The 16,367-nt window shown below is 40.7% G+C and overlaps 1 protein-coding gene across 4 annotated transcripts in view; it reads left to right on the top strand.

Moving 5' to 3' along the window:
* The window catches only part of LOC136776622 (uncharacterized), a 43,787-nt gene extending 32,588 nt beyond the window's left edge, over window positions 1-11,199 (top strand). The window contains exons 17-20 of one of the 4 annotated variants that reach the window (XM_066732298.1): window positions 5,399-5,826; window positions 5,989-6,174; window positions 6,874-7,220; window positions 7,707-11,199. In XM_066732298.1, the coding sequence (XP_066588395.1) occupies window positions 5,399-5,826; window positions 5,989-6,174; window positions 6,874-7,220; window positions 7,707-7,758 (1,013 nt within the window). In that variant the 3' untranslated portion in view covers window positions 7,759-11,199. Of the gene's footprint in view, window positions 1-5,398; window positions 5,827-5,988; window positions 6,175-6,873; window positions 7,221-7,706 lie in introns of those variants that run through there. The other 3 variants (XM_066732302.1, XM_066732300.1, XM_066732301.1) reach the window with 3 other exon arrangements.
* The last annotated feature ends 5,168 nt before the right edge of the window (window positions 11,200-16,367 follow it).

Genomic DNA, 16,367 nt, shown 5'->3' on the forward strand with positions numbered 1-16,367 from the left:
TTGGAGAGGAAGCAGAGGCGGCGCGTGAAGAGATTAGAGGAGATTAGGGGGAGATTTAGGGCAGGTTAAGGAACGCGCGCGCGATTTCTCAAGCGTCGAGAATATGGAATGACGTGGCACTGGAATGATGGTATGCAGTAAGTAGAAGCGGATACGACTGCTGCCTGGCTGCTTTTGCAAATTGTATTCGATCGCGAGAATCATCCTTTCGAGATGCTTACCCGCGCCCATACCCGTATATAGTTCACTCTCTCTCTCTCTCTTTATATATATATATATATATCGTGTATTTGGTGCCGCTTCTTTACTCCTGCAACTTTTTCCCTTGAAATTCCATTTCGCCTCGAAACTCGCGCATCCGCGCCAACTTTCGAGAAAAACTCTCCGTGCGGCTGCAGACTACGGGGAAACGAGAAAAAGAACAAAATACACCGGAGGATGAAAAGAAATACACGACGACACACAGATGCTTTTAGGTTAACCTCGAAATTGCTAACACTCGAGAATAAAGAGGAAAGAAAACTGGCTGAGGCGTGCGCGCCTCGGTCCATAAGCGAGAATAGTATTCTGCGCGTTACGATTGCTTCGCCAGTGAAAATCTTGCAAAATTCTTCTTGAATTTATACTTTAAACAAAAATTTACCGTAGCCCTCTGGAGCAAGATTCAAACATTCGTGAAAGTGAACGAGAATTTCTGAGAATTGTGGGAAAGAGCATATGCGGGTTTTAAGGGAGAACGCTCAACAATGGGACCACCGGATAATAATAATGATGTATATAACCTGGATGGTACGGATACAGGAGGAACTAGGTTAAAAGGATAGAATTCGAAAAAGGCAAACGAAAACAACGGTGGAGTAGAAAAATATCAGGAGAAAACCGAAGGGAGCTAGGCGCGAAATTTTATTCCACTCGAGAGTCTCGCCGAATTTCGTTAAATTTCTGTTGGAAAAATAGAGATGAGTGGGAGAGAGAGATAGAGATGAGAGAGGTGGTGCATAGGATTATGAAGAATTCCAAGATTAAGAAGAAGAGAGAGGGAGGGGGGGGGGGGGAGAGGAAAGAAAATGTTGAAGAGAGAAGCGAACGTTTTGGTGTTTGGGAAGGCGTGGTGAGATTCGGTATGGGATACGGAGAGGGGATAGCGGCTGGGAGGGGTGGGTGGCTCGAAAGAGAGTTTTTGGCTGGCAGTCAGTGGGTCAGGGCGCCGAGTCACATTCCACGAGGCCGTTGCCTGAAAGCTATACCAGAGACTGATACGCGGACGAAGAAGACCTACCTAACGCGAATTACCCTTTTCCGCGATTTTCTCCTCTTTCTCCTCCTCCACCTCGTCCTTGTCCTCCTCCTCCTCCTCCTGCTCCTCCGCGTCCAATCCTTCTTCTCCTCCTCTTATCTCCGCTCTTCTATTCATTCGAACACTTGAGAAGAACTCGAGCGACTCCCTGGAGACTCCAGCAGTTCCCATCGGGGAAGCCTTGTGCGCGTATCTCCTTTATCGAACTCCGTAAAAATGGTGTGCGACTCGGCATCCGAATGTTCTTCGGATCTCGAGCAGGACGTGTCCTTGAAAAGAGCCCTCGAGGAGTTACTGAAGAGCATGCTGAGGGTCTGGTGCAGGGAAGGCCAAGCTTTGTCTAAATTAGGCTCTTCTGCCACTGGTAAATATAACTGATAAAGCTTGAAATTCTATTTCTTCTCATATCGGCTCAACTTTTACATCGTTTTATTATTCAAATCCATCGGCGCGCCATTTATTTCCTCCGCAAGATTTTTCATTCTGTTAATGTAATTTCAATAAATTATTGGCAAGTGTTTCGTCTCTTATCGGTGCTAGTCGCGTAAATGCCTAGTCGTCTTCTTTTCGTCCACCGAGTTTAGGCAAAAGTTCAGACATCGTGAAACGTAAATCTATGCGGGACAGCTCGCGTGAAATAAGTTTCAACAACAGTGTCAGAATTTCCAGTGAATTGAAATATAAACGCGTTAAGGGGAAATAAAGTTTCACAGGAATTCCAGCGATTGGCGAATACATTTCAACTCTTTCCACTCGAGTGATACTTTAATAACGCTTCGCGCCGACGATTTTCATTTTATTAAAAATAAGCTGTCAGAAAAGTATTACGATACCGTATGAATTTATTTGTCAAAGTGGAATTTCACTTGTCAACAGAAAGCAATTATATTGAAAAATTTCAGAGATATAAACGAATTCAAAAAAATAAAACGAAAAAAAAAACAAATAAAATGAAATAGAAGGCAGGGCTGACAACACTTTACTATTACTACTGACATCATTATTTCACATTTACCAGACCACAATATTTCTCACTTTTCGTTATGGTAGAGTACGGTTAAGAATGCGATGCGGTGTAAAGAAATACACTGGATTTATGTAAAAATCCCTGAGATGTTATTCGTACATTGGGTGCTTGGAAACGATACGCTAATCTTACAGCTTGACTTGAGACAGTATGATATATACACTCGTGAATTTCTTAGCAATTTAAATAATATAACAGCTATATATAAAGGAATAGAAAAATCGTCTCGTCTATCCATCAAAATTGCGCACAAATAGATAATTCAATCCGTGAAATATAAATAGCTTTTTAATTAGAATCCCTTTGTGTTTCTTCTAAACTTATTAGAAGAGGAAAAGGATCGACGCTCGCGCTTAGATATGTTCCGCAAATAAATCGAAATTAACCGGGATTCCCTACTTATGAAGATTAAAAATGCTTCAGGAGGTACAAGATGATACTTTCATCTCGAAAGGCACACTCTTGAGCTTGAAATTTGCTGGATATAAGAGTGCACTCTTGTAATATACATATTTAAGAAGTTGAATGGAGAGATTGATGATGAGGGGAGTGTGCTGGGTGGAGTATGCTTGACATATCGCGTATGGCAGAGTAGCGAGACTGTCTAGAAATGCAACTAATGGAGAGTGCGTTTAATGCTATTACGACTATCGACTCGATATATCTTCTGGATTCGAGGCTTCTCTCGCGCACTTGCAACTTATTTACACGTTTATCGCTGTCTGCTGAAGACAGCTACGGGAATACTGAGTTTCAAATGTCGCGCATTAGTCGTACCTAATTGACGTCTCCTCAAACTCGGAAGAACTACTAGAAATTTCTCTCAGTGCTATTAAACCCTCTGCGTTATTAATTGTTGTTTGCCTTACTTCGTAAGAATCCTCTCCAAACGTTTCCTAAGAGTGTTTTTCTTTAGTATTAAAAAGATATCAAACGCAGGATTAAATGTTTTTGGCGGATTGAGAATAGTATCTTGTTTGAGACAAGAGGAATAGACGATTAGTGGCGTGCCATTGAGAAATCAAGAGTAATTTTCTATAATGCGACACGCGACGCTCAAAAGATTTTTATATCAGCGACCCACTCTGGACGAGCATCAAACGTATCGTACACGCTGCTCTTTCCCTCTTTCCGCATCAATTTGCCTCGTAAACCAATCGGGCCTGTTTCAGCAAGGCAAAATAAAACTCGGCACATGAATGGATGGACGTGTGTTTGAATGAAAGTGCCAACTAAAATATACCCCGAGCAGAGACTGGAACGCGTTAAAAGTTACGTAAACCCGCAATTTTGGGAAAACGAACGAGGAATGTAAGATGGAGGCTAGCTCGTGGTTATCAAGAGAGATGGAAGAAATTTGAGAAATGCAAACGTGTAAAAGGCGCGAGGAAATTGTGTCTTTATAATTAACGAGAGAACGAGGTGAGAGCAGAGAGTCTGTTAAGAACAGAAGATGAATGAGTGAATAACGAAAGACAAGAAATAAATGAATTACAGTTGGTAGAGAGAAATGAGCTCTCGACGGAAAATAATAGGTAGTGGTGAGGGAAGCAAGTTGACGAAAGAGCAGACGGGAAAACGGAAAGATTGGTTCGAATAAGTGTAGAGAAGGGGGGGGGGGTAGGAGAAAGAATAATAATGATTGAGGAAAATTAAAAGGTGGTATGCGGGTGGAGGGGATATCGAAAATAAACGAAAGAAGAAGAGAGGGAGATAGAAGAGTAATGCATATCGGCTGGGATGTGTAGGGAAGAGGGGGCAGAGGAGAGAGTGGTCGGGTGGAAAATGAGAGAGACGGTGAGCGAGTTAAATCTGAGGGGATGCGACCTGTGGGTGCAAAAATATAAAGAGGACGACGTACGTCATTGCGGGCTCGTAACACGCCGTCAGCGTTTTACTGCCTTCCTTTTAATTCGCCGACAGCTAGATGCAGGCAACAACGCGGTGAAGAGCATTCGCGCTTTACCCTCACGCTTTTATTTTGCCACCGATGCCATTTCGCATTTCTGAATCGTCCCTTTTATTCATCCACGTCAAAGAAGTTTGAAAAGCTCCCACGTGTCTACGCGAACGGATCTCGAGGTCAAGGATAAATCTTTATTAATGACACGTAGTGTAGGAACATGTGTATCATGTCCCTCTGTCCCCATGCTTACCCTCCTTCAGCTTCCTCGTCATTTAATCGTGAATTTGGTAGAGAGAGAGAGAGAGAGAGAGAGAGAGAGAGAGAGAGTGAAAGCCGCAAACTCGAACAATCAATCAATCAATTACAACCGTGCAGCTTCCAATAGCCTCTCTCTGCTCCACTTTAAAGAAATTCCAGCTATTTCTTAAAACAACTTAACATTTATTTTGTTTTCTTTGCTTCCAATTCGAATTCTGTTTTTATCGATATACCAGGACAAGCATCCAACAGCTTTCTTAAATACCCTTTTACAAAGCTTGAGAGTAGTTTCGCTTTATTTAATTTTTAAACTTAAACCTCATGATATTTCAGAGAAAAATCGCTCAACTGAAATGTCTGACGGTTTCTTAATTGGTAAGACTTTACAGGAAATGCCGGATAAAATGTGAACTTACTCGTATGGCAGCGACTAGTATTGATTTACTAGAAATTTTTCTTCTTATAGTTAAACCTTTGCGATAAATAATCAAGCGGTGTGTATTGACATTAAAGTATAAAAAGGTCAACGTAAAATTAAAAACATGTTAAAGTGTAAAAGTAATTTTTTCTTAACGTTATTGTACTGTAAATGTAATTTCGAAGAGTCTTGGGGATACGACATTTCGCAAAAACTGAAAGAAAAATTTAATATCGTTGTAGGTTTCGATAGTAAAATGTGTACTTTTATATCTTGGAAAATGTAATAACCGGATGGCGACGACAATGAAACAAAAAATAAAAGTTTATTCGATTTTCACTGTAGCTTATCAACTCTCGATAAAAGTTACAACGACTTTTAACAGTCGAGATTTCATTAAATATCTGCTGTTCGTGGAATAATTAAAAAAAACTTTTTAATCAGTGGAAATAACTTGAAATTAATGAATGTAAATTTTATTGGAAATTGCAGAAAGCGACAAGACAGTAGTGGTGAGGAGAGAGGCGGGAGGTGAATTCGGTTTCCGGATCCATGGATCGAAACCAGTGGTGGTTTCTGCGATAGAGCCGGACACGCCAGCGGAGAGTTCCGGTTTGGAGGTGGGTGATATAATAATGTCGGTGAACGGAAGAAGCGTGATGGACGCTACGCACTCGGAAGTGGTGCGATTGGCTCATTCTGGTACCGATATTCTGGAGCTGGAAGTTGCCAGAACCTGCAATGTTTTGGCACCACGAATGACAAAACCAGGAACTAAGGACACCGGCCCCCAGGAGGCACCGATCGCTTCCGGTTATCTCTGGAGAAAATCTGCCATTTCTTCCAGCTCGGAGAAATGGGTTCGCAGATGGTTCGCTCTACGTCGCGATAATTGTCTTTATTACTACAAGACTGACACGGTAAGCTGAAAAATAATAGTATTTGTAGATCCTATTCTTCAATAATCCTTCTTATCTACAACTCGTTCGATATTTTTGCCATGACGACAAAAGAGTTAAAAATTGTAATAAAAGAGGATTAATAACATGGAAATATTTATTAATTATACATCTTTTTTTAAGGATTCCCAGCCGGTAGGAGCAGTAATGCTTTTGAACTACGACGTGGAGCTAACAAATGAGCCAAGGCCGCACAGTTTTGCTATAAAGAAGCCAGGTGCGCCAACACTGAGACTCGCTGCTGATTCAGAGGAAGCTGCGATGAGATGGATGAATATTATACGAGAAGCTGTTGAAAGGAATAATCAGGTAAATTTTATTTTGTTTATCAATGTATATTTATATTTGTTTTGCTATTTTATTTCAATAAAAATATACAATTGTCAATTAAAGACAAATTTAACGGAATAATAATATTTGTATGCTCGTGAATTTAATAAATAATGCACGATAATTATCAGAGAGCGGTATAGTAATGTAGGAAATTAGGTCAGTTATATTATATAGTAGCATTATTCACATAATAGGCTAAAAACCACTAAGCAAAGGAGACGACTGAATTAAATTTTTAACATTTCTGACATTCGGAAGGCTCATTTCTGACATTCGGAAGGCTGCCAAAAGCCAGCGTCGCTTCTCGCCAAAATCAAGACCTGCGCAAAAATATAGACTTTAAGCATTAAATAGGAGCATATTTTAGTGGTGTGAAGAGAGGACAAAGTTTTTATAACCAGCATTGTTGGGAACGCGATAACATTTGTTGGAAAGAAACTCAAGCAAAGTACATAAAGTCATTAAATGCTTTATTGGACACTAAACCACCTTGACTAAGAAGTTAGTTTATTTAACTACTGAAACTATGAATTTTCTACTCTCATTAAAAGAACCGTTATTAATTATTTTTTACAATTTTAATTCATGAATTATATAAGATTTTTTATCTATACTCGTGCAATTATATTTGAAGGCATGTAATTTGTATAATTGACGATCACTACAATTTTGTAGGTCGACACTTGGTTGGACGCCTCTCTGAGGATGAGGGAAATACCGGCATCCGCGATTCAGAGACCAGATTGTTTCGGGTACCTGAGCAAACAGCAGGAACATTCTAGGAAAACTTCATCGCCCACCGGCTGGTCCAGGCGGTATTGCGTTCTCAAGGATGCCGCGCTCTATTTCTATGACGACGCCAACGCCGAGAAAGCTTTTGGTATTGCATGCCTCCATGGCTTCCGGGTACACGGTAGCTCCCCTACGTCCGGTGGCAGGAAACACGCTTTCGAGCTCCAGCCTCCCGATCCCACACAGAGAAGCTATACATTTGCCACTGAGTCAGAGATGGACAAGAAAAGGTACGATTTTTTTCTCTCTCGCAATTTAAACCTTTCTAATTCAATCGGTTGAATCTACGCACTATATATATATATAAGCACGTACTATCGGATTGATTTTATAATCTTTAAATCATAATAGCGATCTTTATCCAAGTCTGCGCAAACAAATTTGGTTATCTTCATATTTTTGTCTGTGCTTTCTCATCATTTTATTTTTAATTCAGATCGAATATGGAGTATATATTAGCGTGAATAATACCTTCGTGTCAAGAGTGAATAAATTGTTGTCGGTTGGTCAGGAAAATGATGGTAGGGAGGAGGCTTTTAAATTCAGGGAAACAGACAAAATATGGTAACATTTTTATTTATTTTTTTTTATCACACGATTCGATATATTTTTGCAATAGATGCATGAGAGTAGTTAAAATGCTGAAGAAAATAGCAGAGATTAATTTGGGGCATTGGAATCGGGGAGTGTTTGACACTGCCTTCGACTTTTTTCAGATGGCTGGCAGCGCTGGAGTACTCGATCGATCGGTGGATTAAAATAGGTTGATGTCGGTCGAGTTACAAGCCGACGGCAATGCAAAGACGACGAGGCAGCAGGAATCCAGAGCGGAGTCCCTCACCGCTTCCTGTTTCCGGCTGAGGATCCTCCCGGGTCACCATCGATCGCCGATCAACCATCGAGCTCCCACGCTGCCTCCCCAACACTCTACTTCTTTTTCCACCTCCGAGTTTCCATTTCGAACTCGAAGTGCCACTCGGAGGGAAAAGCCTCGATTAACGCACTAATTAAAATCCGGGTTAATTGCGTCACGATTTTACTTCGACGCTCGCCAAAAAACTCCTCGCTGTCATCATATGCACGGGAGATCCGGCTGGCACCACGCCATCCAATCGATAACAAAGAGTCGCGCCCCTCGGGTGAAAAATCTGAGAATTTCATTCGGACGTGTACAATATAAATCGGATTCGGTGAAAGATAAATCTTTCGGAGAGGAGGGGCAATGGTGGTGGTACCCTTTAGAATTCTTTTGAACGAAATCAGCTAATAAACAATCCTGTCTCGCTCAAGCAAGAACAATATTCATCTTGTTTAAAGAGAGCTCTTTCGGCAAGCGATGGGCTAATAAACAGTTGTGATTTACTTGAGAAGGGTTAAATAAGTAAGAATGAGAGGTGACTAGCAATATTGCGACTTAATTATCGAGAGACGTTGATGAATGAATTTAATTGCTATTCCGCGACTTCAAGGAATATGAAAAAAATTATTCGTTATATCACTTTGAAATTTAAACATTGAAAGGTTCGATCAAAAAATATTCAGGCAGAAAATTCGTCGCGAAGGTTAGTTCGTCTCTAATTGTGGGAATGAAACCTTTAAATTAGTGAATTGTATCGAATCAGCTTCGGTGATGAAGAGAAGAAGATTGTAAGCGTCACTTGAAATTCAAAGGAAATGTTTAATTTGAATTGAAGAGTCGGGGAAGAATATTTTGTGCGCTTAAAAATTAAGATTTAATACAGAAGAGACAGGAAATGCATTGGTTTAGGCGTGTATGAGAACTCGAGAACTATTTGGCGAAGCGCTCGAGGGCAAAATTGACGCATTAATTAGTGCTAGGCTTAATTAGGCTCGATGGCGATTCGACCAGGGTTAAGGCAGGCCAACGGTGTCTTACCTGAGAGGATCGGGTTTCGCTAGGTTTCAACGTTAAACACTCGGTCGTATCTCTTCCTAGATACCCCTTACATATGCATATACGTGTATGTGCGTGTCTGTATATAAAAACATAGATATAGGAAAAATGTCGCTTAGATACGCGTAAACTTCGGTAGATGACGCGAGAGTCGCTACGTCGAATACGGATTTCGGGCGAACGGGTATTTTCTCGCTGAGTATGCGTCTGTGAACGACTGCGTTTACGTGTGTTTGAGATTTTTCGCCAGTGCGCATGAGAGTCTATGTTTTAAAAGTTTCATATCGCCCAATGGCGAGTGGAACCCACGAAATGCATGGAATTGCCATTATTATACGCTATTCTTACCGCCGGTATTTGTATTAATATTAAGTCGACCGTGCGCGCGAGGTCAAACGAACAAGACATATATATATATACACATATTATATCTATTACAAAAGTTTTATGTAAATACGAATATGTGAACGCAGAAATAGTCCTTCGTGAATGCGCGTGAGTGGGGCGAGTCAAATTTAGGGAAGATTTTCACAAATTTTCCTTTCATTCGATATTAAATATTGGCAAATGATAGAATTTCCCATCTCGCGCGCATTTATACGCATTTAACAATAAGAGAATATTAAGGGAAAGGAGTGTACAAGATTTTACAACGATTGACGAGGGAGACGGTCTTCCGTCTGAGGAAATTAAGAGTGAAATGTTTAAAGTTGGAAAAATTAACATGGAGCAATGCAATGTGTAATTAAAGTAATGAATATTATGTTGGGAGCTAAGTTAAATGATGCAAAGTGAGTAGATGGGTGGAATTGTAAAATTTACAAAAAGTATAAATTAAAGAAGAAAATAGTGAACAGAGAAAGAAGATAAAATGAAATCAGCCAGATAATTTAAAAAGTAGAGAATGGAGTGTGTAGGTAACACGAAATGGTTTACCGACTGTTGATAACTGCGCACAAACCATCTTTTAAGGCATAAAAATAAAACGTGAAAATAATTATGATTCGGACTTGAACCCTTCAAGTCACCGATACCCAATCAATAATTTCAATTTTAATACAAATTTTGAACAGAAAAAATACAACTGGATTCTGAGCAATTAGAGTTTTCCGTTTTTATTTAAATAAATGTCAAAGTAATTTATTTAATTCTTTTCTGAGACCTCGTTTTTCTCTGCTCACCGAAATGTTGGACCAAAATCGGCGCAGAGAAAATCTAAGAATGGGCTGTGCTTCAACACACACATACATACATACACAACAGACAATTTTACTGAATCGGTAGTAGCATTGGCGATGTATTTTCTTTGTTCAATTTGATGAACTAAAATATGTAAATAATTTCGCGGATCGTTCATTATATTACGAGTACATACGAATAGCCGGAAATGATAAAATCTAATAAGAAATTAGAAAAAGGAATTTATTAACAAACCAAGTTATTATGTAACATCTGACTGATGTGTCGTCGCTGATCTACTGCTTGATTCAAGATTTTGGTGACCACCAAAAAAAAAAAGGTATTCGTGTTTTTCTCATAAATATTTTATTTATCAACATCTTGACCCGCGAAGTTCTCATAGGAAGCTAAAATGTGACAAAGCTTGAATAAAGCGATATGAAAATTAATGAAGGTATTATCGATGTTATTAAATAATATGCCTCATTACCTTGACTCCATATCAAGCTATCTCTCTATATAAATTTTTTCTTTTATTGAATAAATGCACTCTTTAGGCAATTATAGTTTGATTTGTTTTGAATGGGTGGGGAATGAGGATTTATTTAAACAGTTTAATCGGTGTTATTAGTCCCCAAAAATATCGACAAAAACATTTCGAGCCTTTTAGAGCGCTCGACTGATAAGGATAAGTTGTGTCACGACCACTGCTATAAATTTAATTGCTTTTCCGTTCAGGTAGGAGACCCTACAAACGGTACCCAGGGCTTTTCGTATTGGAAATAAAGCGACGGGACTATCGATAACATAATATTATCCAGCAAAAATTATGCCACAAAGAAAACTCACCTTGATAAACCACCCAAAAAAGATCTTAAATAACTATGTAATATTACATGATAAAAAATGTAAATAATTTTTCCTGAAAAATATTGTTGAATTGTATCGTGTGTCAAAAAGTTGGCAAACGTAGATAGAATTAAAGGTCAGCGACAAGGTACAATCGAGCGATTTTAATGTAAAAGATCTCACGTCCCTCGATCGTGTGAGAACTTCGAAATGATTTTCGTCAATATCAGTGATTAGTAGCTCAAGGTTAAGCATTCGTTTTCGACAATGCTAGAATCCTCTTATTTTCAGGGGGGTTTCTTCGCTGCGCTGTCTCCGGAATTTGACGTTTACCCGGAGTACTTTATTAAAGGAGAAACGTGGAAGGCACGTTTGGCCAATATCTGTCGATCATCGTGCGTGCCGACGCCTCGGGATTAAAAATTTCAAATTACAAGCTTGAAGTCCCGCTTGGCGCAGACCGGACTCTTCACGCACGTGTTATTAGGCCGGTCGAGGACTCTGGCTAATTATGCAAAATCCCGTCTGCATGTCCGGTGAGATTGGTTGGAGCGGGAGAGACATGTGAGAACCCGTGCTGGAGAGAAAAGCAGGAAGATACTTGAAACTTTTAATAACGACATATATATATATAAAGAGGAAATTTAGCAAGCTACAATCGGATCGTAAATGTAATCAGATATGAAAATTTTATAATCTTACGGTAGGTAAGGGAATGCGAAATATCGAAAGGTACGTTTAGCTCCGAGCGGAATATTTCGACAACTTTTTCTGTTTGGATCGAGGAAGGAATAGTAAGAAGGTGGGGGGAAGGGATGAGTAGAGGGGAAATGTTTGGCAAAGTAGCGAGTAGTTGTGGCTCGAGACACGGAGGATTCGTGGTTGGACGGAGGTATCCGTTTGATAGCAGATAGTAGGCCGAGCGACGCTGGTATGTTCTCATTACGCGTCGTGTAGGTATGCGACGCGGCTGCCTGGTGGTGTTCGCTCCGGCAACCTTCCTTCCTTGCCCTGCTCAGCCCCGGGATAATACGGTCCAGTCTCTCTCCAGCTCAAAAGTCCCCTTCTCTTCACCAACGGAGTCTCCCACTCCTGCTCTCACCAGGCTCTCGCATTCTTCCTAACAAATATCTATCCTTCTCTCGCTTCGCACATATCGCAAACCTCAGACTCCTGTCCCTCTCTCCCCTCTCTTCGTCTCTCCTCGACTTGCCCCAGCATCCTCGTTCTCTTCTTTCTCCTTCTGATTCATCGTATCTCGAAGCTCCCTTACTTGTCCCTTGACTCCCCCTACCCCTCCCCGTTCCTCACGCACCTCAGCCTCCTGCAACACTACATCTCCCATCTCTTTCTCTCACGTCTATCTTGATCATTGCTTTTTTTTTACTCTCCAACACTCCATTTCTGTCTACCTATCTCTTACGTCCGTCTCTTTTTATCCCCCACCTCCTCTCCACTATCACTCTGTTTCATTCTCTTCTTACTTAAATACAATTCTCTTCTTCTCGGTCCAAAGCAAGTATCCTTCTTGCCCACCTCAGTTCGTTATCCTTCCAGAAATGCTCCTTTCCTTTTCTATCCCGCGAGTAGCTTCGGGCGGTATCTTCTTTGTCCTGCCAATGTTCTACTTTTAGCTACATCTATCCCGTATACCTCTCACTATATTATTGTTACTTCTTATTGTTCATTCGATGAGTTCTTTATGTTTTAGGATTAAAGTTCTTCCGGCTCTACAAACTTCCTCCTCTCTTTCTGAAATCGCTGAAAAACGTTCTCCCTCTCGTTTCCTCTAACCGCGTTAAGCAGTTTCTCACGCAACCTTCGCTCCGCACTCGTCATAGAAAATTTCGTCCAGTTTGATCACCGTCCATTCCTATAGACCATTGCTTTCTCCCGCCTGTAATGGGCCTCCTCGAATTGGCTCCCGCATGTCCCGTTGATGTAGGATATTAGGCATCTTCTAAGCGTTCGTTCCTCTCCAGAGATTCCCGGAGCGAGCAGTCGCTATAGCTTTGTTTCTCGTAACCGTTTATATTCGAAGGTGCATGTACACTGATGTGTATATATGTATAGGTGCACCCCTCTCTCTCTCTCTCTCTCTCTCTCTCTCTTAGGAAACTCGTTGCGCGCGGTGCCTATAGACGATGACGTAGCGCAAGTCGTCCGTGACGAGATGGGATCGGAGATTGGTAGTGGTGCAGGCAGGATTGGTGTTAGCCCAATGTGTGTGTGTGTGTGTATTTGTGTAGCAGTGTTGGTGAGGAGTGCGGCGGCCGCGGCGCGGCGGGCCGATTGCCGAGCTGGAATGGATCAGCAGCAGCGGGGCAAAGGGGCAAGGAACTAGTTCAGTGAAGAAAACGACGCGGCGAGAGAGGCAGTTGCACGCTGTAGGACTTGTAGGAGCGCCAGCTTCGCAAAGCCTCAGCCGCCAGTGTTCCTTGCCCTGCGAAAAGCCACCGAGTCCTTTGACCTCATCCTAGTACCGCGCGAATATCTCCTGGAATCCACCTCTGTCTGACGTATAGAGGCCACGTACCGAGATAACTTAGCTTTATTACCCCGAGCCCTTTCTGCACCAATTTATCCAACACCTCCCCCCCCCCTTCCCTCAACTCCATATAACAGTCTCTTTTTAATTAAGTTCTTTTCCCGCGCAACGATATACCTACGAACCAAAATTACTCCCCCCTCTTCGTCATTTCACCCACAATTTTCATACGCTTTTATTGTTCATCCGAGTCCTTCGACTGCCGCTTCCTTCCACTGGTTCCGCGCGAATACCTTCAGGAATGTGATCCAACGAATGGGGGGGGGGGAGGTCACATTTTGCAGGCAGCCTAGCAGCTGATACCTCCACTGCTCCTTGCCTCTTACTAAACTTAACAACTGGAGTATTATTGTTGCTTGCTACTCGAGTTTTATGGCGCCTGTAAACTCAGCCGAGGCGATAATATTCAACGTAACTGCTACAGCGATAGATAATAACGCAATCTTACTATTTTCTATGTATACTTCGCTTCCTCTATTAATTCGTATAATATTGTTATTTATATATGCAATTTTTCAATACTTCGTTTTCCATAGAGAAAAGATTATCTCAGTAGGAGTGAGTCAGATTCTACGTCTTGTCGTAGATATATCATTACCGGAGCTGGTAATTGTGGCCGAATCATTTTAATCCTATGGATTAGTTTTAAAGGGTCATGGTATGCTTAGAAATAGTAGCACTGTTTATTTTGTTCTCTCTCTTCGTATAGGTATATATAGATTTTTCATTATTTAATCATGGATAATTTCACGATGAGATTGGAAATATTCATAAACGCTGTATTTTCCCTTGTAAATTACAGCCGTAATAAACATACGTGTATTTTATTGCTAGTTGTTTTGCTTGGTAGGAGCCGAATGTATATCATTTGTAGAGCCCATTTGAATAAGATATTGGCAAGGCAGGTTGTGCATATATGATCAAATTGTATCTAATGTTAACGGTTAGATCTATCCGTATACCGATACACTATATAAATATATGTACAGAGTGTGCTGGTCATTTCTCGAAAAGCTGTAACACGTAACAAGAACGCTCTCGCCTAATACCACGCAAAGGCGCTTACAGTATATAGAGAATTGTAAAACAAGGCGAGGATGTTACTCAACTTTTAGAATCTTTCGCATAATCAGCGTAACGTCCACTGGCCTTGTGTCTGCCATCTCGACCTTTTCGGAGGCGATAAATCGTTGATCGCGCACCGTTACCACGAGAACCATTCGTCAATGGCTTCCACTTTTGTCCTTCTCTCCATAATACAACAGCTGTATTTTTACCACTGAAACGAATTTCCCAATTCCTAACTTCACAAAAGCCGTTTGGCCCCAATCCCCTCTCCTAGGTCATAATACCATTGCACTCATTAATCATCCTTATTTCTTTTCAGTTTCGTCAGCTTCGCAAAACGGGAATACGAATCTCTTTTTTCTACGTGAAAATCGTCGGAATCCCAAATGAGGTAGGAGCAACGGAGAAAATGACGAGTTTAAATGCTCGACGAGTGTTCAGAATCATTTGCATCATCAACGAGTCACCGGTCTTTCACACGTTAGTATTTTTTTTTTGTCTTTTTCGATCGAGAAATCGAATCAATGCTGCTTCTTATAGAACAAAGTCGAGTGGAAAGTAAGAAAAACGGGAAATGTGAGGGATTAGTGAGAATTTATGGGAAGTGTATAATAGTTGGAATGAATAAACTTCATACCCCGGTGGGTAGGTAAATGCTGTGTCAAGGATTTTATTAATTCTCCTGAGTTTTTATGGTTATACATATGCGTATATATAGTATATTTATATACATCAGCGGCTTCCAGCTTTGTCCTTGGCTTTGTGGTTCAGGTGTATAGACTCGCAACTCTCACAAACCAATTTGGGTGTGCTGGCACGGGCAATGCTAGCCCATGGAGAGCTAAAATGTACGAGAGAGACCTTTACCTTGTGCCGTATAGACGTAGGAGAAGAAGCACCCGATACTTTCGCCCCTTTCTTCGTCCGTTTGCTTAGGCTACCTTTATCTTCTAACCTGTGCAATGAAACTTACTTTGCTGACCTTTCTCTGCCCCCCTTCCTTCCACCTTTCTTATTTATTGAAAACAAAAGAAAATGCCGCGGGCAGTCCTTTTATTAAGTTTCTCAACCAAAACACTCAAATAAAGACAATACCGCTCCACCTCGGCATCTCGTTTACAATCCTGTGCTAACCGCTTATATTAAAGCGTTAATTTCCTCAAGAATCTATTCGAAAAATGGAGCTATTTAACTATTCATCTTTTCCATTTTTTCATCCAGCGATAAGATAGCATAGTCATGAAGCATATCTTTTTAATAAATTCTACCTGCGAGAAACCTTGATCTAGGTTAATTAAGATTCATCCTTAATAACACTATTTAATCGCGAACTTTAAGTTGGATGAATTTATTTAGCATTTATATGGACAGAAGTCAAGTTATGGAACACCTACCGCGCGAGCTAGATGATAAACAGGGTGAGGAGGCATAATTCTCGCACATATCGATTCCGGATATTCGGCAAAATTTTGGAGAAAACGTATCCCCTGGTCAATTTGCTAAACAATCCATCAAATAGATGTTTACATAATTTATTGATTTATCAACTCTAGCGAAACTGGCTTACAGCGGTCATTTGCCTCTCGATAAAGAAACAGTCAAGGTAGATAGAACTAAACGGTCGCTTGTATCACGCATATTAATCTTCTGTTATAGCTTATACTTTTTTTTCTACAAAAAGAAAAATTGCTCGACTGGTTTTATCTCTGAGAAATCGAGCAACTTGGTCTTACAATTAATGAGCCGCCTTTGCTTGTCATTTTCAGAATATCTTTTTGGTTAATTTGCAAAATTTAATGTTACCAGAAAAGTGTACGG

Source organism: Prorops nasuta, unplaced genomic scaffold, assembly GCF_024137725.1.
Source record: "Prorops nasuta isolate Cenicafe-Biocafe unplaced genomic scaffold, Cenicafe_Pnas_1.2 PNAS00010, whole genome shotgun sequence".
Taxonomy (NCBI): Eukaryota; Metazoa; Arthropoda; class Insecta; order Hymenoptera; family Bethylidae; genus Prorops; species Prorops nasuta.